Raw genomic sequence first — 23,841 nt, forward strand, 5'->3', positions numbered from 1 at the left:
GCAGGAACATGATGGGAGGAGCTTGGTCACCTCATCGGGTCTGGCTGCAGTGTATAAAATGTTGACATTCAGCCAGTCTGTCTCTACCTCATTACTTCCACAGCATTTGGTTTTGGTTATACTTTGATTTCAACATTTAAATTTAAACTTATTTTTAGGTTAATCTCATGTGTTGCCTTCCCTACTTTGTCCAGCTTTAAGACAGGTTGTGACAATTGGGGGCTCGTCGGGACTAAGTTTGATATTTGTAGTAATTTGATCCAGTTTGTTTTGTGCTAACAAGGAGCTGGTGCTCTGACATGCTTTCAAAATTGCACTTGGCTTACTTACACACATGAGTTTTTGATGCGTTTTCTTCAGGGGGATAGAAATATTCTATTTCTTTTGTCTATGTCTTGGTGGTTTCTTGTGCACTTTGGTTTAAGGTGGCCATATTGGATACTTGAGTTTTCTCCCTTCAGGTTTCGTTGTTAATCTAAATTAAATTATTGCAATTATTTCACAGTGGCATGAAAGTGGGTAGAGCTATACACTGGGGATCACATCCGTGGCTTTCTGGGGGTATTGCAGGGACTTTCTAGATCCACTGGTTTCCAGTGAATAAAACTCCCATCAGTAGCTGCGTGAAGACTAGGGTTAAGATTAGTTAATAAACCTAGATTGGGGAGACTCCAGTTAAAATTGTTTGGGCTTCCTTATGGTTTTGTTGGTGAATGTTCGAATTTATACTATCCAATTTGTTTGGATGGGTGTGGTGTCCTCCCTGTTGGGCGTCATGTGGTCATGGATTTGGTCTTGACACACACTTGTATAATGTTTACAGCCCCTAAAATCTGGACTGTCCCCCTAAAGTCTAAAAAATGCTTCCTTAGACACCAGGGCTGCGGACATCTAGGGGTGGAAAAGCTGGATTAACCTGATATTTGGGTGGAGGTTTGTTTAAGGGATGAATGAGATGGTGAACATTTCAATACTTCGCCTCCAAAGGGACAAAGACACATTTTCTTGTTCAATGTGGAATGCCTGTTTGCATGTGAAATGTCTTTGTTTTATCTATGCTTCATGATTTTGGACTTCAATTGTCCTATTGAAACTTTCCCAGTATTCCCTTGAAAACACCATTTTACATTACATTTCATTAAGCTGGAGCTTTTATCCAAAACGACTTTCAATTAGCGCATTCAACTTTGAGGGTACAAACCCAGAACAGCAAGAATCATGTAAGTACATTAACTTTAAAAACTGCTATAAACGGTGCTTCAGAAGTGAAAGTGAAAAGGTCAAATTATACTCTGAAAAGACCACACTCGGCACATGAATATGTCCATTCCTGCCTCGTGTTCAAAGTCCTGCTCTACCGCAGACAAGAAACTACTAACTAACTAACTAACTATGTAAAATACACTCTCTAAGTTTGCTTTATCTGACCATTTCTATCATTTTGTATTTACAGTCTGAGCTCCCCTCACATTTGGTCGAAGCTATCGCTGCAAGTCCAGATTTGCAGTGTGAAATATGATGTCATTGTATGTAAGTAACTGTGTAGTAATTGTGTTTTTTACGCAGGATCTTCTTACGGTGAATTAGCTGTTTGCGTTTATTAATAATATACTCATTTTACTCATGTGTTTGCCAGCTGCCTGTAAGACATACTATGAGCCAGTATGGAGGAACTTCAACTTTCACGCCACGCCACATCACACTGTTTGATGAAAAATCGATCTTTTAATAAATTTTAATCTCCATCTTGTAGTGATGACACTGATCTCAGTATGAAGTTGATCTGATGATAGCCCTGGTACAAGTATATCACAGTAAAAATGTAGAATATGGCCAAAATGGCCACTAAATGCAAAATAGCAGGCTTCCTGTTGCGTTTTTCCAATTGCACCTAGAGACCTTTTTGTTTGTCCGGTCACGATACACCTGTGTATCGATTTTTGTGAAGATCTGTCAATGTAAACATGTTCCGGGGGTCTCGGGGGGCACTGTTGAGACATTTTGCGACGCCCATTAAAAATTTATCCAGAATACGTACATTTTCACCACTTTCTAACTTTCTGCAAATTTTGGTAAGAATTTGAGCAGGTTAAAGCCCTTAAAAAGCCAATTAATTTGCCTGAATAATAATAATAATCATTACAATTTCAATAGGGTTTCACCTGACCTTTCATGTCAGTGCTCGGGCCCTAATTAATATTATTATCATTACTAGTATCATTACTTACTTGTGTGGAGGGGGTTACTCAAGTCTGTATTATAATGGACCAGGGTGACTAATAGCAACAGATCTACCAGCCAATCACAAATGACTTTATTTCAAAGTTCTCTGGTTTCATCCAATGGTGAGATAAGTTCTCACCAGGGTTTTTACTGTGATTCATATGCTAATTAGATCACACCTTTGCCCTGCATCTAAAAACACAAACACAGTCAAGATATTTAATGCTAAAATAGCTCTGGTTTGTTAATCAAACAAATGCAATAGTTTACCTTTTGAGTGCACTTACATGAAGAGGAAGAAAGAAAAAGGTGGGAGTATTTTGCCATAATCCCTGTACCATAGAAACATCCCACCAGCAACACAGAGGTTCTCTCTATGATTATGATTAAAGTTTACCATAACCCCACTTAGCCAAAATATATAAACAGTGCTGTGAAAAAGTATTTGCCCCCTTCCTGGTTTCTTATGTTTTTGCATATTTGTCACACTTAAATGTTTCAGATCATTAAACCAATTTCTATGTTAGACAAAGATAACCCGAGTAAATATAAAATGCAGTTTTAAATGATGATTTCATTTATTAAGGGAAAAAAGCTATCCAAACCTACCTGGCCCTATGTGAAAAAGTAATTGGCCCCCATGTAAAATCATGAATGAATTGTGATTAACAAAAAATTTTGGAAAGCTGAATTCAATTTCACTAGCCATACCAACGTCTGATTACTGCCAGACCTGTTGAATAAATAAATCACTTAAATAGAACCTGTCTGGCAAAGTGAAGTAGGCTAAAAGATCTAAAAAAAGCAACACATCATGCCACGATCTAAAGAAATTCAAAAACAGATGAGAAACAAAGTAATGGACATGTATCAGTCTGGAAAGGGTTACGAAGCTATTTCTAAAGCTTTGGGACTTCAGTGAACCATGGTGAGAGTTACGGTCAGTGTTCGTGATTCAACAATAAGAAAGAGAGTGGGCAGAAATGGCATCCATGGGAGAGTTCCACGGCGAAAGCCACTGCTGACCAACACAGCATTTCATAAAAACATCATACCGACAGTCAAACATGGTGGTGGTAGTGTGATGGTCTGGGGCTGCTTTGCAGCTTCAGGCCCTGGACGATTTGCCATAATTGATGGAACCATGAATTCGGCTCTCTACCAGAAAATCCTGAAGGACAATGTCTGGCCATCAGTTTGTGACCTCAAGCTCAAGCGCAATTGGGTTATGTAGCAGGACAATGATCCGAAATTCACCAGCAAGTATACCTCTGAATGGGGGGAAAAAAAAAAAAAAAATGAAGGTTTTGGAGTGGCCTAGTCAAAGTCCGGACTTAAATCGGATTGAGATGCTGTGGAATGACCTCACACAAGCCGTTTATACAAAAAAAAAACTACAATGTGGCTGAATTCAAACTATTCTGCAAAGAAGAGTGGCCCAAAATTCCTCCACAGCGATGTGAAAGACTCATTGCCAGTTATCGCAAATGCTTGATTGCAGTTTTTGCCGCCAAGGGTGGCACAACCAGTTATTAGGTTTAGGGGGCAAGACGGACTCAGAGTTTGTTGGAGATCATTACTGAACAAACAGCATCATGAAGACCAAGGAGCTCACCAAACAGGTCAGGGATAAAGTTGTGGAGAAATATGAAGCAGGGTTAGGTTATAAAAAAATATCCAGAGCTTTGAACATCTCTCTGAGCACCATAAAATCCATCATAAGAAAATGGAAAGAATATGGCACAACCGCAAACCTACCAAGAGGAGGCCGTCCACCCAAACTGAAGAGTCGGACAAGGAGAAAATTAATCAGAGAAGCAACCAGGAGGCCCATGGTTACTCTGGAGGAGTTGCAGAGATCCACAGCTGAGGTGGGAGAATCTGTCCACAGGACAACTATTAGTCATCTGCTCCACAAATCTGGCCTTTATGGAAGAGTGGCAAGAAGAAAGCCATTGTTGAAAGGGATCCATAAAAAATCCCGTTTGGAGTTTGCCAGAAGCCATGTGGGAGACACAGCAAACATGTGGAAGAAGGTGCTCTGGTCAGATGAGACCAAAATTGAACTTTTTGGCCTCAATGCAAAACGCTATGTGTGGCGAAAACCCAACACTGCCCATCACCCTGAGCACACCATCCCAACAGTGAAACATGGTGGTGGTAGCATCATGCTGTGGGGATGCTTCTCTTCAGCAGGTACAGGGAAACTGGTCAGAATAGAGGGAAAGATGGATGGAGCCAAATACAGGGAAATCCTTGAAGAAAATCTGATGCAGTCTGCAAAAGACTTGAGACTGGGGCGGAGGTTCATCTTCCAGCAGGACAATGACCCTAAACATACAGCCAGAGCTACAAAGGAATGGTTTGGATTAAAGAATGTTAATGTCTTAAAATGGCCCAGTCAAAGCCCAGACCTCAATCCAATAGAGAATCTATGGCAAGACTTGAAGATTGCGGTTCACAGACGGTCTCCATCCAATCTGACTGAGCTTCATCTTTTTTGCCAAGAAGAATGGACAAACCTTTCCATCTCTAGATGTGCAAAGCTGGTAGAGACATACCCCAAAAGACTTGCAGCTGTAATTGCAGCGAAAGGGGGTTCTACCAAGTATTGACACAGGGGGGTGAATACTTATGCACCCAACAGATGTCAACTTTTTTGTTCTCATTATTGTTTGTGTCACAATAAAATGTATTTTGCACCTCCAAAGTACTATGCATGTTTTGTTGATCAAACGGGAAAAAGTTTATTTAAGTCTATTTGAATTCCAGTTAGTAACAGTACATAATGGGAAAAAGTCCAAGGGGGGTGAATACTTATGCAAGGCACTGTATATACACTGCTCAAAAAAATTTAAGGAACACTTTGAAAACACATCAGACCTCTTTAAAATAGAGTTTTGAATGATGTTTTTATTGCTCAGCGTTTAGTTTGCGTATTTATTTATTTTCAAAATTCCCAAAATTCCCGAGCTCAATATTCCCACAGAAGGTTTCTGTGAAGTTTCCGCAAATTTACCAGGAAAGTTTCCACCCCTTTGCAACCCTAATTACAAGGCAAAAAACCCTGATGACGCTAAGACGCGAAGGGAATTTATGACACATGACACACGGAGCTTCTCTTTCCAGCTTCTTCTTCCTCTTCTCCATCCCTATCACATCGAAGTAAGTCAGATCTCATCAGTACATGTTACTGACTTGACCCCTTCACCGAGTCCCTTTGCTTTATCGCCCGCAGATCCGGGCCCGCTGTGGCCGCCCCATGGATTACGATTTGTGGATCGCGCATCAGAGGTTGCAATGGTGGATCCAGTATGGTGGTTTCTATATCGAGCGGGCTGATCGTAGTGGTAATGGCGGATCCTGTGTCGCGTTGGCATCAGATAATGGTGGTGGACCATAGGGCTGTGCTCAAAAAATCGATATGGCGATATATCGTGACGTTGTCATGCCGATGCACGCATCGATGCAGATGCTACTGTATCGATACGGCATCAAATGCTTTGACGGCCGTCTTGAAAACGAAACTTCACCTATGGTGCAGTGCACAATAATGCCAAAGGGGGCAGCATAGGCAAAAACAGCACACGTCTCAACTCAAAACAAGCAAGGAAGAAACACCGGAAAAACTGGCGGAGTTATTGCACGTGAAATGCTTTGCTCGCAGTCTGAATTTGGCCGCTCAACGTGCGCTCGAGACGCCCACTGTTTCTTACTTATTCTCCACTGAGTTGTGGAAGAATGCCAAGGAGCTGTGGACCTTAACTGAAGCGGACCTGGCTTGTGCTGAAGATGAGGCTAAAGCCCTGAAGCCGCTAAAAGCTGCAACACTTGTAATGTCCGAAGAACATTATAGCACCGCTGCATGCCTAGATGTGCAACTGCGCTCATGTTCAAGCAACAGACTCGGCACTTACGAGGGAAATTAAAAACACCGTATCCGGGGATCTTGGGAGGAGATGCGTGAGCGACAGATCCATGGCATTGCCTTTTTTTTTATTGGGATTAGAATGATAATTATTTTATTTTACTTTTTAAGATCTTTTAATGGCCAGAATTTTAAGTATTTTGAGTGGTGCGATCCCTAAGACTTCGCCTTTGCTGTTATATGGAATAATAAAGAACAACTGTTGTAGTCAATTCTGTGCAGGACATGGTCATTATTCAAAAGCAACGTGTATCGTGATAGTATCGTATCGTGGCCTCTGTATCGTGATACGTATCGTATCGTGAGGTTGTAGGCAATACCCAGCCCTAGTGGACCACGATCGAGGCGGCGGCTGATGATGATGGATCCTAATAAGCGGCAGTGGACAATGACTGTGGACTATAGTGGCATCCTGAAGGTTAAGGACAGAGGATGTCACACCAATGTTAAAGCCCTATGAGACGAATTGTGATTTGTGAATATTGGCTATACTAGGGGTGTCACGATACCAAAAATTCAGTGGTCTGTGCCAATTACAGTAAAATAACACGATTCACGATGCCAATTTCGATACGACGGTGAAATTCCATGTACTTGAACTTGAAACATTAACTTCTTTATTAAAATATTTGAAAAATAGAAAAATGTCATAAGACATACAAAACATGTGCAATAGAGCATAGCACAACATAATAAAGTGCAATTAATGGTCATAGTGCAACAACTAGTGTCCCCAGACACATTCCAGACATCTTTTCAAAAGGTGTAAAACAACAACAGTGCATAGCGGACACACACACAGGCCCCGGGGCTCTGCCCCCCGCCCCTCTCACATGCTCAGAGACTCACACAGTGAGATCAGAGCTCGTTCACGTGAAGCAGCCGCTCACTGACTGACCGGCCGCTTCTTATCAGTGGAAACAGTGAAAACACCGAGTTTATCTGGTCTCAGCTGCTCAGAGATCAGCGCCGCAGCTCAAGAAGAGTCGCAGCACCGATGCTAACAGCTGGCTTCGGCGCTCACGGTGCTTAACAAAAATGGGCATCGTCTGTGTTTTGTTATTTTAGCATCGAAAGGTATCGTAAGTATCGGTTCTCGTGACATCTCTAGGCTATACAAATAAAATTTGATTGATTATACAGAAGTGACAGATGACAACAAGAAGGCAATGGCAAAATTTTGAAATCATTCAGATAAATGTCATCTGATTAGTTCATCAAAGTACAAGGTGTGTAAGTGGATAAAAAAGGGCTTGGGGTATGGCTCCAAAAGTCTTGGCTTATAGATGTGCTTCCTAAGTTTCACCTTCAGTGCTTGGAACTGTTCCAGGCCCAGCTTTATCTGTGCTCTGGCCCTAATAATGATTTATAAGCAGTAACAGCCTACCACTGTGTATCACTAACTTATAATTGAATATTAATTATGCTGAAGTAATAAACAAATGTTGTGCAGTGTGGTGATGTGCTGTAATTGCCAACCTGCTAGCAACTTGGTCGAGACTGATGTTCCTCTCTTCCAGCTCTCTAAAGCCAGGGACTTCAACGATGAAGACATGCCCTCCCTCTGTACCCAACAGCAGCTTCTCCCCTGATGAGTGGGCTAGCACTGATGTCACTCTGGTCACACTTGGGGGAGCACTGAGAAGAGGAAAAAGGCATAGGACACCATTATATGGAATGATGGATACCATGAAGCCTCGCAATATACAATACAAGTTCATGGATAGCATTTATCTAATCTAAAACTCTACCAACACAAGTTACAACCAGCATTTGCTGTTGTAGCTATATTGGTGATACTAGTTTGATCAATTAAGTTAAGAAACCATAATGAAAATCTATCTAGACTTATTTTGATCTTTTATTATTCTCATGATCTTGTGTTTGACTGTTTTGTGTGCTACTGGATGCCTAAATTTCCCTCGGGATCAATAAGGTATCTATCTAAAAGATAAAGGCCCCAAGAATGACAAACCTACAGGAAATAGATCTAGAACAGGCACACATAGTTAATAAAGACTCCTCTATTATGTACACCAAATTAGAAATGTAAACAGGATATAGATAAAATACTAAGCAAGGAAGTTGAAAAAAAGTTTTTGGAAGCCAAGATATTATGAGGTAGGTCTCAAAGTGGCAAAACTGCTAGCCTGGAGACTACAAGCAGAAAACACCATTTATAAACTTAGAGTTACTGTAAAGATAAACTTGTCTCGCCAATGACAAAGGAGGACATAGACAGACATATAAGCTATTTCAAACCTGAACAGTAAGTCACCTTGCACTGAAAGGTGTTCCCCCAGAATTGTACAAATCCATGAGGTAACAGCCTTTCCCTTTTTAGAGACCTGTTGTATTTTGAAAAAAGATTCCTCCTTCCTAAAAGGAGGCTTTAATATCAGTTATCCCAAAGGAAGAAAAGACTGGATGGAAAGTAGAGGTTATAGGCCTGCTATTTAAACAAAGATTATGGAAAATGTAATGCCTTTTTTAATAGATGAGCACCAAACTAGATTAATAAAAAACTGAAAAATTCAAGATAATATAAGGAGAGTCCTGCATATTATTGAACACATTAGTAATGGAAGAAATAAGTCTATTGTGATTAAGCTTTTGTCTTGGTTCGATGGGAATTTCTCTATTTAGTAATAACAGGTTTGGCTTTGGTGAATACTTTATATTCTTTATTCACGCTCTTTATTTGTATCCTACAGCAAGGACAAACTTTCTAACACCATTACTTTGCAATGTGGTTGCAGGGTGGGTTGCCCCGCTAGTCCCAGTCTTATCAATCTATTCACTGAACCTCTAGCCTAAGCGATACTACATAAGACAGAGTTAAAGGGTATATGTATAGTAGGAGAGTAGTATGAAGTAAGTCTGTATGCAGATGATGTACTGGTTACAATCATAGACCCAGGATCAGGCTTATATTCCTTAATGAAAATTATGGAAAACATAAGGGCTACACTCACTTTATTTGTATAGCACTTTAGGCACACAGTTACAAAGAGCTTCACATAACAAGTAAAACACACAAATTTAGGTATAGACAAATCCATATGTACATAGATACATACATACAAACATGCATATAGACAACCATTCATTCGAGAAAAGAAATAAAGATCATTCATAAAAAGGCTAACCTATAGAAATTAGTCTTCAACAACTTCTTGTTGAAGACTTGAAGACTGGCTGCACTTTACCCGTTAAAAGTATTTTGTGGAATCAAACACTTCCCGGGCCAGATTAAAATAAAAAAAAAAAAAAAATAAAAACATTTTAACTAAAATTTTCACTAAGCCAGTGATGCAAGAATGGGTGTGATGTGTGATTGACAACTAGTTAACATCCTCGCAGCAGTATTCTGAACCACCTGAAGTCTGGCTATTGATGACTGAGGGATGCAAAGGAAGAGTGAGTTGCAGCAGTCTAAACGAGAAAACATGCAGTTTTGGATGACAGTTTGGTAATCTGAGGTACATTTTTTAAATTTATTTGTTTATTTGACCAGCAAGAGTTAGCGTCTTTAATGAAAGAATTCACCTTTGTCTACCCTCATTAGTAATGCTGTTTCAGTGCCCTGTAATTTACGGAAGCCAGATTGATATTTGTGAAATGTTATTCCCCTCCACTAGCTTGAGTAGTGGGCAACAACTTTTTCAAGAATTGTTGACATTAAAGGAAGCTTGTAAACGTTGACTAATTATGTAGGGTCTCAGGATGGTTTTTTGAAAAGAGTGATAAAGTGAAGCCAGGGGGCAATGACAGGAAGGACTTCTTCAAGAGATTGAAATTATGTCAGTAGGGCAGAAAGATGGGCATATAAAATAAAATATGTCCAGGACCGCATGCCCCCCTAATATATTTAATTACACTCCCATGCAAGAATTCATTGCAAAATATAAGTTCATGTGGTACTCCTCTCACATCAAGATCCTGGGATTAAGTTCACCAAAAGAGCAATCACAGTTATTTAAAATGAACTACAACCATTAACAAAAAATATATGAGGACTTAATAGGTGGGGCTTGCTCCCTCTCGATTTTGGTTACAAAATTAGATTGGTTAAAATAAACATACCCCCCCAGATTATTATATCCTCCACCACTCTCTGTAAAGGTCCCTCTGAAACAATTTGGAGGTTGTAATAAACATATTTGACGATTCATTTGGGCTAAAAAGAGACCAAGGGTGACATTTTCAGTTTAGAAGTATAATTGAAGACAGGTGGCTGGTGGTCTTGGAGATACTATCAACTCAATAGTCTGGAGAGACTTCTGTGGGAAAACTTGATTCATTATTTATCACCAGTCTAAACAAACTGGCATGCAGCTATGCTGCTGCAGGGAATATGGAAAAATTATGGTTTGTTGTCCCTTCCCGGCAATGATCTTTTAAAAAAACCTAAGTTTTAAAGTCAGAATACAATTTACATTGCTCTATTTTGGACGTTTCCCAGATGCCCTATGTAAAGATGAGACGTATCTCTAAAAGGTCCTATTGGTAGCAGGAAAAAAAGCCATTACATAATACTGGCTGAAGAAAGATTGCCCTACGGCTGGCCAAGTATGAACTCTAAATTTGTCTTTATTTATTGATTATCCTCTGATCTCATATTTGTTCCTTATTATTACTTGAGTGTTTTTTTCCCTTTTCTGCTTGTGTGTATTCTTAACATGTGAAAAATGGTTACAAATAAAATAGTCAAAATGTTATGTATATCTTACCCAGGTGGTCCCATGAGCATGAAGCGTCCTATCTCCAAGAGCTCTGACAATCCCTTATGCGCTTTTAGAGTCCACATGTGCAGACTGTTGTCATCCAGCAAAGTCACGAGTTCAACCTTAACATGAACCACAAATACAGCCCAAAAGAGTGATTAGAAGTGGTTAGCAGAATACATTTTCTATTGCTCTATGATAAATGAGTCAGTCCACCAAAAGCAATACTGTTGGCACAACTTTGCAGAGAGTCGTATTTTTATTCTTTTACTGTACCTGGTGTGGGAGGAAGTGCACCTGTGTGACTGCAGCATTCTCATCATGTAGACCCATGAACTCCACACCTGGAGCGCCATACCTGACCACAGGTCAAGGACACACTCCCAACGTGAGATAACAAAACCAAAGGTCTAGATAACTGAACAAGTTTGGTTTAGTGTGGCTCTCTTTAGGTGGCCTGGCTTCACTCAGTAGTTTAGTTAGTTAACAGTGATTTTGTGAGTTGGCCAGCCGCATAGAATAAAATTCAATTCAATTTTATTTGTATCACTCCAACTCATAAACATTATCAGATGTCACTTTACGAGAGAGAGAGAGAGAGAGAGAGAGAGAGAGAGAGAAAGAGAGAGAGAGAGAGAGAGAGACTAAGTTTTGATTGTATTACTCCTTTCCTGTAGCCTGGATGCCAGACGAACTTAGCCCCGCCCACAACAATTTGGTCGGGCAGTTCGGTTTGGAGTCGCTCCATTGGGAAAAAATTATGGGGCGTGTTTCAACTGACCAGGAAGTAAAATTCCTCTTCGCTCAATTGGATAGACCTACAACCAATCAGAGCAACGTAGTATGTGACGTATGCTAAGCAACGCATTGTGAGTTATTTACCGGGTTCCCACCGGACGCTTCAGCGCAGCGCCAAGCCTTAAATAACAGCTGGCTCCCATCCACTCCCATGTTAAAACTTTGTGCCGGTCACACCGGAGGCTGAAGCACCGCGAGGCAGCCTCGGCGCAGCGCGGTGCTCCAGCCTCCGAGGTGACAGGCACAAAGCCGTGCAGCGAACTACTGGATCAACGGGTGATATTATTAGCGCTGCCCGGCGGTTCAGCGTCGCTTCAGTGTCCGTTGTGAACAGCCAAGCGCCGGGGCGATAGGGATTAGCGCGGTGCTTTGGCGTCGCCTCCACGTTCTGTGTTCCTCTTTCAAAATGAATGCGCTGTCGATGTCTTCTAAAACAGACTCAATGGCAGCATCGACACATCTCAGCTCGCCAGCGGCAGGCATGTTTGTTGAAAACGAATTCAACCCGAGGGCACAGTAATGACGTGGTTGATTACGTTACCTGTCAATCATCGTATAAAGCCCGCCCTGACAATCTGATTGGCCCGGTCCGGCCATAATTTTTTCCCCAATGGAGCGACTCCAGACCGAACTGCCCGACCAAATTGTTGTGGGCGGGGCTAAGTTCGTCTGGCATCCAGGCTACCTTTCCTGTGTACTTTTGTTTAAATGTCAATGTTAAATGCTAATGTCAGTTAGCCTAACTTTGCGAAAGGCTATGGCAACATAGTATCTACTGTCTCAAGGTTCACAAATATGCAAACGCACATACACAGGTTCATACAGCTTCAAAATGGCACCATTTCTTCTATCCTACATTATTCATCAATAAGCTGTCAGTTTCAGTGCCTTGGATTCTGTAAGCGGACTGGGCGTGGCATGAGTAGTGTGAAGGATACAGCTTGATGGCTCCAGAGCGGTTGCCAATGGCCAGCAACTGCAGGGAGGGACTGTAGCCTAAAGCACTGGGCTGGTGGGGGAAACCATGTTCCACTGTCTGAAGAGGAGAGAGACAGACAAGGTGAGGATAAGACTGGGCCGTGAAAAAATAGAACACAGAATGGAACAAAACAGGTTGCAGATGACACGATGGACAAGCAACAGAGGGCAATACAGAAAACATTAGGGCAATTTTGTCCAGAAGAATGCAGATTTCTCTTCCAAATATCTGGGTGACCTGGTTTTAAATTTAGATATTTTTCAAGTGGGTGACAGAAGAGAAAATTTAACAGTGCTAAATCATAATATATATACAGTGTATAGTCCGAAATCTGATGTGTCAGGGCTCACTTGCCTTGTTGAACTGAAAGAGTTCTTGTTTGAGTCGATCTCTCTGGGACTCCTGACCATGTCGTCTAAACCTCTTCATCTTGTTCCAGCACCAGTATGGAGCTTGCAGGCTCACTGGTGGATGCTGCATGAAGGAATGAGAGGACAAAGAGTGAGATAAAGAGAAAGGACACATACAGATATGAATCTTGTGTTGAAGGTAAATGCTCCAGTTTCATCAGTGGTAAGCACGTATTGGTATAGTGATATCGAATCAAGCAAACACAAAGAGAATGTCAGTTGTATACGTGTCCTGGGAGAAGTCCACGTCCAATTCGCGATGCATCTAAGAGTGTAAAAATGTCCACAGCTCCAGTGCTCAGCACTGTGCAGGACACAGCAGTGCCTCAGTTATTGCAGCCCAGATTGAATTTATTAAACATATTCACTCTGGATGACAGAGAAGTGTTCCTTTTATGGCTTCTGGCTCCGACACAACTGTTTCAATTTCTGCTTTGAAATTCTTTTTCTCTCTTATACCTTCAACTTCTCTGTTCAGCACACCCCTCGCTTCATGACAAACGGATGTCCTTATATGGAGAAATAGAGGCGTGGCAGTATGCTAATTTCAGAAGGCGGCAAGTGCCTGCCAGTTTAGTATGATTCTGATTAAAAAACAAACGCATGGTGGTGAGAACAAAATGAGCTGGTGCTCACATGTCACAAATCCAGTGGCAATTTTGCGCACACACTTATTTTCTGTGGACATGTTAGTGAATGAAGCCCATTGTCCTGCAGTATGAGGAACTCTGCAGAACATATTGCTGAACTGCGAAGCTAAATATTGTGCATGGAACAGATGTTCTAAATATGAATTGGTATTAATGTGAATATTGTGCATTGAATAGATAAAGGTGCATAACTGCCTTTCCTTTTTTATATTTAGGCTGGTACATTGAGCCTTTAATACAAATTGCAAATACAATAAATGACCCTCCAAAGTGTTTTTTATTTGGAAGACATCAGGGTGGCAGATCTCTTACGTTTAAAATAAAAGTTATCTTGGGCTCCAAATGTTGGTGACCACTGGTGTAGTGTTTCTGTACTAAAGTTGACAGATGTCTTATAAAGTAGAAATTTGAACATGCTTGACATAATGCGTGTTTATCTTGTTTAAGGTATGATCCATGAAGATAGCCCTGCTACCGGCTACCACGGTGTGTTGGTGCGCACTTCTGTGTTTGTTTTTAGTATTTAATTCTGTTAATTGCGACCCAACTCGGATTACTTTCATGATGGACGAGCTTCTTAACATCAGGGACACAACACCATCTGATTTATTTCCCAACTTTCTCGCCTCTTCCGTGGATTTAGTGGATTTACTGATTAAAGGTGCGGTGTTCCTCGGACACGCAGCGAGACTGAAGCGGAGACGGAGAGGTAAGCGCTACGGGGCTCTGGTGCGCTTCAGGGAGAGAGGATTACGCTCACCTCTCCCGAGCATTCTCCTCTCCAATGTTCGCTCGCTGTGTAATAAAATGGACGAAATGCGCCTTCTCATCTGGACAAATAGAGACTTTTCCCTTTCTTCTGTCTTGTGTTTTACGGAATCGTGGCTGACCGAAGCCACACCGGACTCCGCTGCAAAGCTGACCGGCTTTCAGCTGTTGCGCGCGGACCGCGACCCGATCCTCTCACGCAAGGCAAAGGGCGGAGGGATTTGTTTTTATATAAACCATGGCTGGTGCAGCGACTTGAAAGTAATTTTACAGTCCTGTTCTCCGGACCTGGAAACTTTTTTCATCACCTGCAGACCGTTCTACTCTCCCTGTGAATTCACCTCTTTCATCCTGGCTGGAGTTTACATCCCACCGCAAGCTGACGTGCGCGAGGCTCAACGACAACTCGCTGAGCAGATACTGGGAGTGGAGAGAAGGAGAGAGAACACATATTCCCCCGTTATTGTTCTTGGGGACTTTAATAAGGGGAACTTATCTAAGGAGCTCCCAAAATACAAACATGCCGTACGTTAATAAAATGCCCGACCAGGGGGGATAACACCCTGGATCACTGTTACAGCACCATCAGCAAGGCTTATCATGCAGTTTCCCGCGCTGCCCTGGGTCTATCCGACCACGCTCTCATTCACCTGATCCCGGCTTACAGACAGAAACTTAAACTTTCTAAGCCTGCTGTGCTGAGATCCAAGAACTGGAGCAACAGAGAAGCTGTGGAGGAGCTGCGTGACTGCCTTGACAACACTGACTGGGACATTTTTAGAACTGCTTCTAACAGCCTGGACGAATATACAGATGCTGTGACGTCCTACATCAGCTTCTGTGAAGACAGTTGTATTCCGACACGCACCAGGGTGTGTTATAACAACGACAAGCCCTGGTTCACAGCAAAGCTCAAACAGCTTCGTTTGGAGAAAGAGGTGGCCTTCAAGAGTGGGGACATGGATAGGTTCAGACTGATTAAATACTTGTTTGGCAAGGAGATTAAGGAGGCCAAACGACAGTATTCGAAGAAGCTGGAACAACAGTTTGCAGCCAACGACGACTCGTCAGTCTTGAAAGGCCTTCGAGTGATCACCGGCTGCAAACCCAAATCCCCCCACTCTGTGGAAGACTTGAGACTTGCAAACGAACTGAAAGACTTCTACTGTAGATTCGATAGACACTCTCAAACCCCCTCCCCGCATTCATCACACCTCTTCTCCCCAGCCTGGACAAAGACAATAGCCCCCCCCCACAAAATGGCCCCAGACTGCCCCATCCCCTCCATCACACATCTATCCCCCCCATCACACATCCATCACACCTCTCTCAATTCAGGAGAGAGATGTAAATAAGCTCCTGAAGAGACTGAACCCCCGTAGGCAGCTGGACCAGACGTTGTCTCCCCCTCAACACTAAGGCACTGTGCGGATCAGCTGTCTCCAGTATTCACAGACATCTTCAACACCTCACTGGCTGAATGTGTTGTACCCGCCTGCCTTAAAACATCCACCATCATCCCCGTTCCCAAGAAGCAGAGGATCACAGGCCTTAATGACTACAGACCAGGCGCCCTGACCTCCGTAGTGATGAAGACTAGGGATGGGCATAATTAATCGACGATCGATTAATTGATCATTAAGAATTTCCTCGATGAAATAATTTTTTCATCGAGGAATTCGCTAATTACACATTTGACCACGGGGGGCAGTGTTTGAAAAAAACGCCACAGTCCTACTCAGTTACCTGCGACTGGCTGCGAGTTACCGTGTGGTTCCATTTCCAAACTAAACATGAAGAGGTCACGGCGAAGTGTTGCATGGGACCATTTTGAGTTAAAAAATGACTTGGTTCACTGCCAACACTGCGAAGCTATCCCAGAGGCTGGGGGAGACGAGGAGCCTGCATTGTCTGACACGGACGAGGGGAGCGCAAACACCGGAGCCGCGGCCAGGCTAGCCAAGTTAGCACGGAGCTACCTGTGTATCACGGCGACGTCAGTCCCCTCAGAGCGGGTTTTTCGGCGGCTGGACTGACGGTCACCATCCTGCGTTCGCGTCTGACCCCAGAGCGTGTTAACATGCTCATCTTTCTCAACACAAATCCGTAGGCTGGTGCTGAAGTTGTATGTGAGTTACTGGTTATTTTTATGAAGCTTTCTCGACTCAGTACCTTGTTTGATAGTTTTGAGTTACATTTGGCAAAACCTGTCAGACCTAAGTATTATATATTTGTAGTTGTTGTTTAACATTGTTTTTTTTTATATTATTATTATTTTATTTTGGAGGGAAAAAAAACGAGGGTCAGTTGTGTTTAGTAGCACCGACTTCTAGCTGTCGGCTCCGCTGCTTAAGATTACGGCAGCCAGGGTTTCCCGCAGTGCTTTATAGGCCTGGCGGGCCGCCAGGCTTTTCTCCCCCCCCCCCCGCCAGGCTAAGCGTCGCTTGTTTATTTATAAAAAAAAAAAAAAAATGTTAGGCACCAGAAACATGATACCCAAGACAGCATTGCGCTTTTAACCGCATCTGGTGATACGGTTGAAACCACAATGGCGACATCTTATGGTCAGTATGTGAAGTATGTGAAGGTAAGAGGTCAGGTGTATTTTCCATCACGTTCGATTAAATTGTCTTCGTCGATCGTCGGGAGAGTTAATGACGAATTTTCGATTAATCATTAATATTTTCAAGTTAAAAAATTCCCTATTTATAAGCTACATTAAAATGCAGTGGAAAAAAAAGCGTTTTTCCTCATTGAGATCTTTATTACAAGATGAACAAAATATGCGCTGCCGTAATCTTAAGCAGCGGAGCCGACAGCTATAAGCCGGTGCTACTAAACACAACTGACCCTCGTTTTTTTTCTCTCCAAAATAAAATAATAATAATATAAAAAAACATAATGTTAAACAACAACTACAAATATATAATACTTAGGTTTTGCCAAATGTAACTCAAAACTATCAAACAAGGTACTGAGTCGAGAAAGCTTCATAAAAATAACCAGTAACTCACATACAACTTCAGCACCAGCCTACGGATTTGTGTTGAGAAAGATGAGCATGTTAAACTGCTCTGGGGTCAGAGGCGAACGCAGCCTGGTGACCGTCAGTCCAGCCGCAGAAAAACTCGCTCTGAGGGGACTGACGTCGCCGTGATACACAGGTAGCTCCGTGCTAACTTGGCTAGCCTGGCCGCGGCTCCGGTGTTTGCGCTCCCCTCGTCCATGTCAGACAACGCAGGCTCCTCGTCTCCCCCAGTCTCTGGGATAGCTTCGCAGTATTGGCAGTGAACCAAGTCATTTTTTAACTCAAAATGGTCCCATGCAACACTTCGCCGTGACCTCTTCATGTTTACTTTGGAAATGGAACTACACGGTAACTCGCAGCCAGTCGCAGGTAACTGAGTAGGACTGTGGCGTTTTTTTCAAACACTGCCCCCCGTGGTCAAATGTGTAATTAGCGAACTCCTCGATGAAAAAATTATTTCATCGAGGAAATTCTTAATGATCAATTAATCGATCGTCGATTAATTATGCCCATCCCTATTTATTATATCTGTCCGCTCCATGAGAGCTACAGGCTTACATGAGGTGAGTAGCTACACTTAAAAAGACAACAAATTTGTCTATTAAGTCTGCTTTATGTTACTGTATTGCATTTAAATAATGTTAAGTTATGTGCTGGGAGCTCGGCGTTTACGTAAGAAGTCTCCTTTTCAGAAGATAATTACAAAGGTCCTGTGTCCTGAATGTTCAAGGACAAAGTTTTTGCACTACCCTTTCTCAGTTTTTGCACTTCAGGTAATGTGTAGAAGACAATGTTGATCACAGAATTAAATGTGACATTTGAACTGAGTTGAGCAGTCTTATTTGCCTCATTTTCTGTAATGCCTTTGAATAATATGGGGGACATGAATTGCAATATATCGCAGAATACTTGCTATATCGCAATATGTTAAGAATCGCAATAATAATGAATCGTGGCCCAAATATCGCAATAGTATCGAATCGTCACATTTTTGCCAATTCCCACCCCTAACTTTGATTAGAGCCGTTTCTCTACCCTGAGCAGAAAGCAGATTGTAATGGCTCGAACAGATCGTTGGAGATTAGGTGGGCTTTGAGTTAGTAGTATTTTTAAAACATATGATAAATCATTCCCCATTAATCTATTTACATGATTCATTTTATTAACTGTTTTTATCAATTGACCCTTAGGGCTGTCCAAATTATCCTGTTAACGTGAACCATGTTTTGTTCAACGGCTTCCTAGCGAAATCCAAACCAGTGCCAGATGATAGATCCGGTAGCATTGTTGAACAGGCTTATGATGTTCACTGTGATTTATTATAGGACTTTTCGGAACTGCAGTGTTGTATCCAAATATTGCCTCCAGAGGGAAAAAGGGATTCTGATCACAATGAAAAGTATTTACCTAAAGTTGGAAAGTTTAAAGAATTTCAAGACATTGTGAAAAAATGGTTCAGAAAAGCTGCTATGCATGCCCATCAAAGCACAGTAATACATCTGTCACCTGTTGCAGATACAACAATGCATGAGGGTTTGACTGCTAGGTCTATTGGAATAATAAGTAAAGGTTCAGCCAAAGGCATGAAGAGCACAAGCAGTTCCAGCATCAAAGTCTCCACAGTAACATCGGCCCTGAGACGAGCGGAGCAAAAAGGGCAGCTCTCCTTGCTCGAGCTTCTGTTATGCATGAAAGACATCAACTTGACAAAGAAGAAGTTAAGTTGAGCGGTGGGACCCAGCTCAAGATGGCAGCATAGACAATCAACCAATAAGGGGGAAATTAATAGCCATCACGTCAAGACAAAAAAAAATTTAAGCAGGCAAAGTATCTAAACTTAGTGGAAAGACAAAAAAATCTTGAGGGACAACGCCAAACTACTTACACAGCCCAAATCCAACAAGAAATAAAGGATATTAAAGGGGAAATAGATAATATATTAGGGAGCGAAACAGAGAAAAAACTTAGATTCCTGAAACAAGATTATTATGAAACAGGCGCTAAAGCCACAAGGCTTCTGGCAAGGAGAATTAGGAAACAACAAGGGATTAACACGATATATAAGATCAGAGACTCTTCCACAGACCAACTAAGACATAATGAAGTAGAAATAGAGAACACATTCAGAGACTACTACGAAAAACTATACTCTCAACCACCCTCATCGGATGAAGATGCAAAAAGACAGTTCCTTAGTTCACTTGATCTGCCATCTATTGGAGAAAAGCAAAACAATGCTCTCACAGCACCTATAACTCCTGAAGAAATAACTAAGGCAATATCCAGGCTTAAGGCGAATAAATCACCAGGAAGTGACGGTTTTGAGTGGTACCGAACGTTTAGAGAAGAACTAACCCCTCTCCTTGTTTCATCCTTTAACAGTACCCTTAAGGAAGGTAGATTGCCACCCTCATGGAATGAAGCAATCATATCTGTAATCCCCAAGGAGGGTAAAGACGCAGAATATTGTAAAAATTACAGACCCATTTCTATACTCAATGTAGATTACAAGATATACACATCCATTATAGCAAGGAGATATCAGAATTTCATGACAGAATTAATTGACGAGGACCAAACTGGATTTATAACAGGACGACAAACATTAGATAACAGGACCCTGCAAATAGTAAACTCGATACAAATGAAGTGAACTAAGGCTATTTTGCTGAGTCTTGATGCCGAAAAGGCTTTCGATAGCATAAATTGGACATTTTTATATTTAACAGTGGAACGATTTGGATTTAACAAAGAAGCCATTAAATGCATCAATAAAATCTACCAGAATCCTATAGCTAGAATAAAAATTAATGGTAGTCTAACAAAAAACATAAAGTTGCAGAGGGGAACACGCCAAGGATGTTGCCTGTCCCCACTCCTCTTTGCCTTATCAGGGTTCCCACGCTTGCCTTGAAAAAAAATGCCATGCTACCTCCTGATTTTCCAGGTACCATATTAAGTAATGATCTATAGGCCCCTGAAGCTTTCCGCACCCCCCTCCCCTCACAAACACAACCCCCTAGGACACCTGACTACTAACTTGATTTAAAAGATGTGCCAGTCAAGTTACATTGTAAATGCTTAGAGATTATGTCTTATTGATATATCAATGCATGAAATAATGCAACAATCTGTAGATGAACAACAATTTATTGAACGGGAACTTTGAGACACATGAGCACTGGGATTGATATTTGTTCTCTCTTCCACTCCTCTCCTATCTTATCCTGTCCTCTTCTCTCCACACCTCCCCTCTCGTATCCGCTCCTGTCTTCTCTTCCTACTCTTCTCAACTCCTCTCCACTCTTCTCCCTTTTCCTCTGTCATCCTCTACTCTTCTATCCTCCTCTTTCATCTTCTCCCCCTCATCCTGAATCTACAGCGTGTCATTGTCACTCACTCCTGTAATGCATCACACATTTGAGATTAAGAGTCTTACATAGAAGAGGTAATATGCCTACCCTTACTCTGTAAAAGCTTTTGTAAATCAAACTAATGAACCTAAAAGGAAAAACATAAGGCTGGTTCCCCTGTGGTTCCTCAGTACAGCAACATCAAAAATGTCTCACCCCAAATGTTCCTAGTTAGTAGTATCATTTTTTTAAAGAAAAAACGAAAAATCACAAAATAGCTAAAAGTAGATATAAGAATGAATGTTACAAAATTGATCAAGACTAGACTGGTCATGTCAACTAGTATAGAAGTAATGTCACAGCCTAATGTGAAAATGTATTGGTAGTTAGCTAGCAACGCAAGCTAGCCAACACTAGCTAGTTAGTTAGCAAGCTGAATGTTGGCTAGCAAGATTGCACTGCATGTGCTTGCTAACCATCATTAATGAATCCAAATTCAAAACAAACTCCCCTAAATGTGGTGAATAACACGGTTTTAGGAAAAGTCAATGAGTGAAATACATATGGGGATCGAACATAGTTCTAGTACTTTAAAAGCAAGGTAAAAATTACATCAACAATTCTAGTGTAAGCTGAAGCTAGCAAGATTGCACAGGTTACTAACTAACGTTGATAAACCCAGGTTTACCACACAGTTGAAACACAGCTTCTTACATTTGAGGATAAACTTGCATAAGAAGTTTCACTGTAGATGTCAAGGCTCCCGTGTTGGCTGGGAAATGCATGTATTTGACCCTTCTATTGAGATCGCGAGTAATGTTTCTCGGTTATTATTCCCAAAGTCCACCAATCCGAAACTATACTTTTAAAGTCCATATCACCAGGTTGCCTCATCAAATTCCAACATCCAATACACCAGATAGGATGCCAAGAGCATGTTCTACAACATGGGATCATCCATTTCTATCTACAGTAAGAGCTGTTCACATGTAAAGGGTTTTTATAAACTTATCTTAATTCTGTGCTCAATAGTTTCATTTTATTACTATTTTACACATCATCCAATACAATTTTCCAGGATAACTGTTTCAATTTCCATGTAAGTGTTCACTTTTGCTCAGTTTCCATGACTTTTCCAAACCTGGAAAATGAAAAAATAAATTCCATGTTTTCCATGGTTTCCAGGTACCGTGGGAACCCTGCTTATACAGTGCCTTGCATAAGTATTCACCCCCTTTGGACTTTTCTACATTTTGTCATGGTATAACCACAGATTAAAATTTATTTCATCGTGAGTTTATGTAATGGACCAACACAAAATAGTGCATCATTTGGAAGTGGAGGGAAATATTACATGGATTTCACAATTATTTACAAATAAAAATCTGAAAAGTGTTGAGTGCATATGTATTCACCCCCTTTACTGTGAAACCCCTAACAAAGATCTGGTGCGACCAATTGCATTCACAAGTCACATTTGCAAGTCACATAATTAGTAAATAGGGTCCTCCTGTCTGCAATTTAATCTCAGTATAAATACACCTGTTCTGTGACGGACTCAGAGTTTGTTGGAGATCATTACTGAACAAACAGCATCATGAAGACCAAGGAGCTCACCAAACAGGTCAGGGATAAAGTTGTGGAGAAATATGAAGCAGGGTTAGGTTATAAAAAAATATCCAGAGCTTTGAACATCTCTCTGAGCACCATAAAATCCATCATAAGAAAATGGAAAGAATATGGCACAACCGCAAACCTACCAAGAGGAGGCCGTCCACCCAAACTGAAGAGTCGGACAAGGAGAAAATTAATCAGAGAAGCAACCAGGAGGCCCATGGTTACTCTGGAGGAGTTGCAGAGATCCACAGCTGAGGTGGGAGAATCTGTCCACAGGACAACTATTAGTCGTCTACTCCACAAATCTGGCCTTTATGGAAGAGTGGCAAGAAGAAAGCCATTGTTGAAAGGGATCCATAAAAAATCCCGTTTGGAGTTTGCCAGAAGCCATGTGGGAGACACAGCAAACATGTGGAAGAAGGTGCTCTGGTCAGATGAGACCAAAATTGAACTTTTTGGCCTCAATGCAAAACGCTATGTGTGGCGAAAACCCAACACTGCCCATCACCCTGAGCACACCATCCCAACAGTGAAACATGGTGGTGGTAGCATCATGCTGTGATGATGCTTCTCTTCAGCAGGTACAGGGAAACTGGTCAGAATATAGGGAAAGATGGATGGAGCCAAATACAGGGAAATCCTTGAAGAAAATCTGATGCAGTCTGCAAAAGACTTGAGACTGGGGCGGAGGTTCATCTTCCAGCAGGACAATGACCCTAAACATACAGCCAGAGCTACAAAGGAATGGTTTGGATTAAAGAATATTAATGTCTTAAAATGGCCCAGTCAAAGCCCAGACCTCAATCCAATAGAGAATCTATGGCAAAACTTGAAGATTGCGGTTCACAGACGGTCTCCATCCAATCTGACTGAGCTTCATCTTTTTTGCCAAGAAGAATGGACAAACCTTTCCATCTCTAGATGTGCAAAGCTGGTAGAGACATACCCCAAAATACTTGCAGCTGTAATTGCAGCGAAAGGGGGTTCTACCAAGTATTGACTCAGGGGGTTGAATACTTATGCACCCAACAGATGTCAACTTTTTTGTTCTCATTATTGTTTGTGTCACAATAAAATTTATTTTGCACCTCCAAAGTACTATGCATGTTTTGTTGATCAAACGGGAAAAAGTTTATTTAAGTCTATTTGAATTCCAGTTAGTAACAGTAAATAATGGGAAAATGTCCAAGGGGGGTGAATACTTATGCAAGGCACTGTACATTAAACCTCTGGCACAGGCTATAAGGCAGTGTGAGGAAATAACGGGAATAAATATAAAAGAACAAAAACATGTAATAAGTCTGTTTGCAGACGATGTAATAATATATTTAGAAAGACCTAATGCAAGCCTAACACATTT

The 23,841-nt window shown here is 41.5% G+C and overlaps 1 protein-coding gene across 1 annotated transcript in view; it reads right to left on the bottom strand.

Moving 5' to 3' along the window:
• The window catches only part of llgl2 (LLGL scribble cell polarity complex component 2), a 74,010-nt gene that overhangs the window by 38,783 nt on the left and 11,386 nt on the right, over positions 1-23,841 (bottom strand). Inside the window, exons 2-6 of the mRNA XM_053413236.1 lie at positions 13,010-13,129; positions 12,615-12,712; positions 11,155-11,236; positions 10,885-11,000; positions 7,631-7,789 (exon numbers count right to left, since the gene is read on the bottom strand). Coding sequence (XP_053269211.1) covers positions 7,631-7,789; positions 10,885-11,000; positions 11,155-11,236; positions 12,615-12,712; positions 13,010-13,084 — 530 coding nt within the window. The 5' untranslated portion in view covers positions 13,085-13,129. The remainder of the gene's footprint in view (positions 1-7,630; positions 7,790-10,884; positions 11,001-11,154; positions 11,237-12,614; positions 12,713-13,009; positions 13,130-23,841) is intronic.

This window comes from Pleuronectes platessa, chromosome 21 (assembly GCF_947347685.1).
Source record: "Pleuronectes platessa chromosome 21, fPlePla1.1, whole genome shotgun sequence".
Lineage (NCBI taxonomy): Eukaryota > Metazoa > Chordata > Actinopteri > Pleuronectiformes > Pleuronectidae > Pleuronectes > Pleuronectes platessa.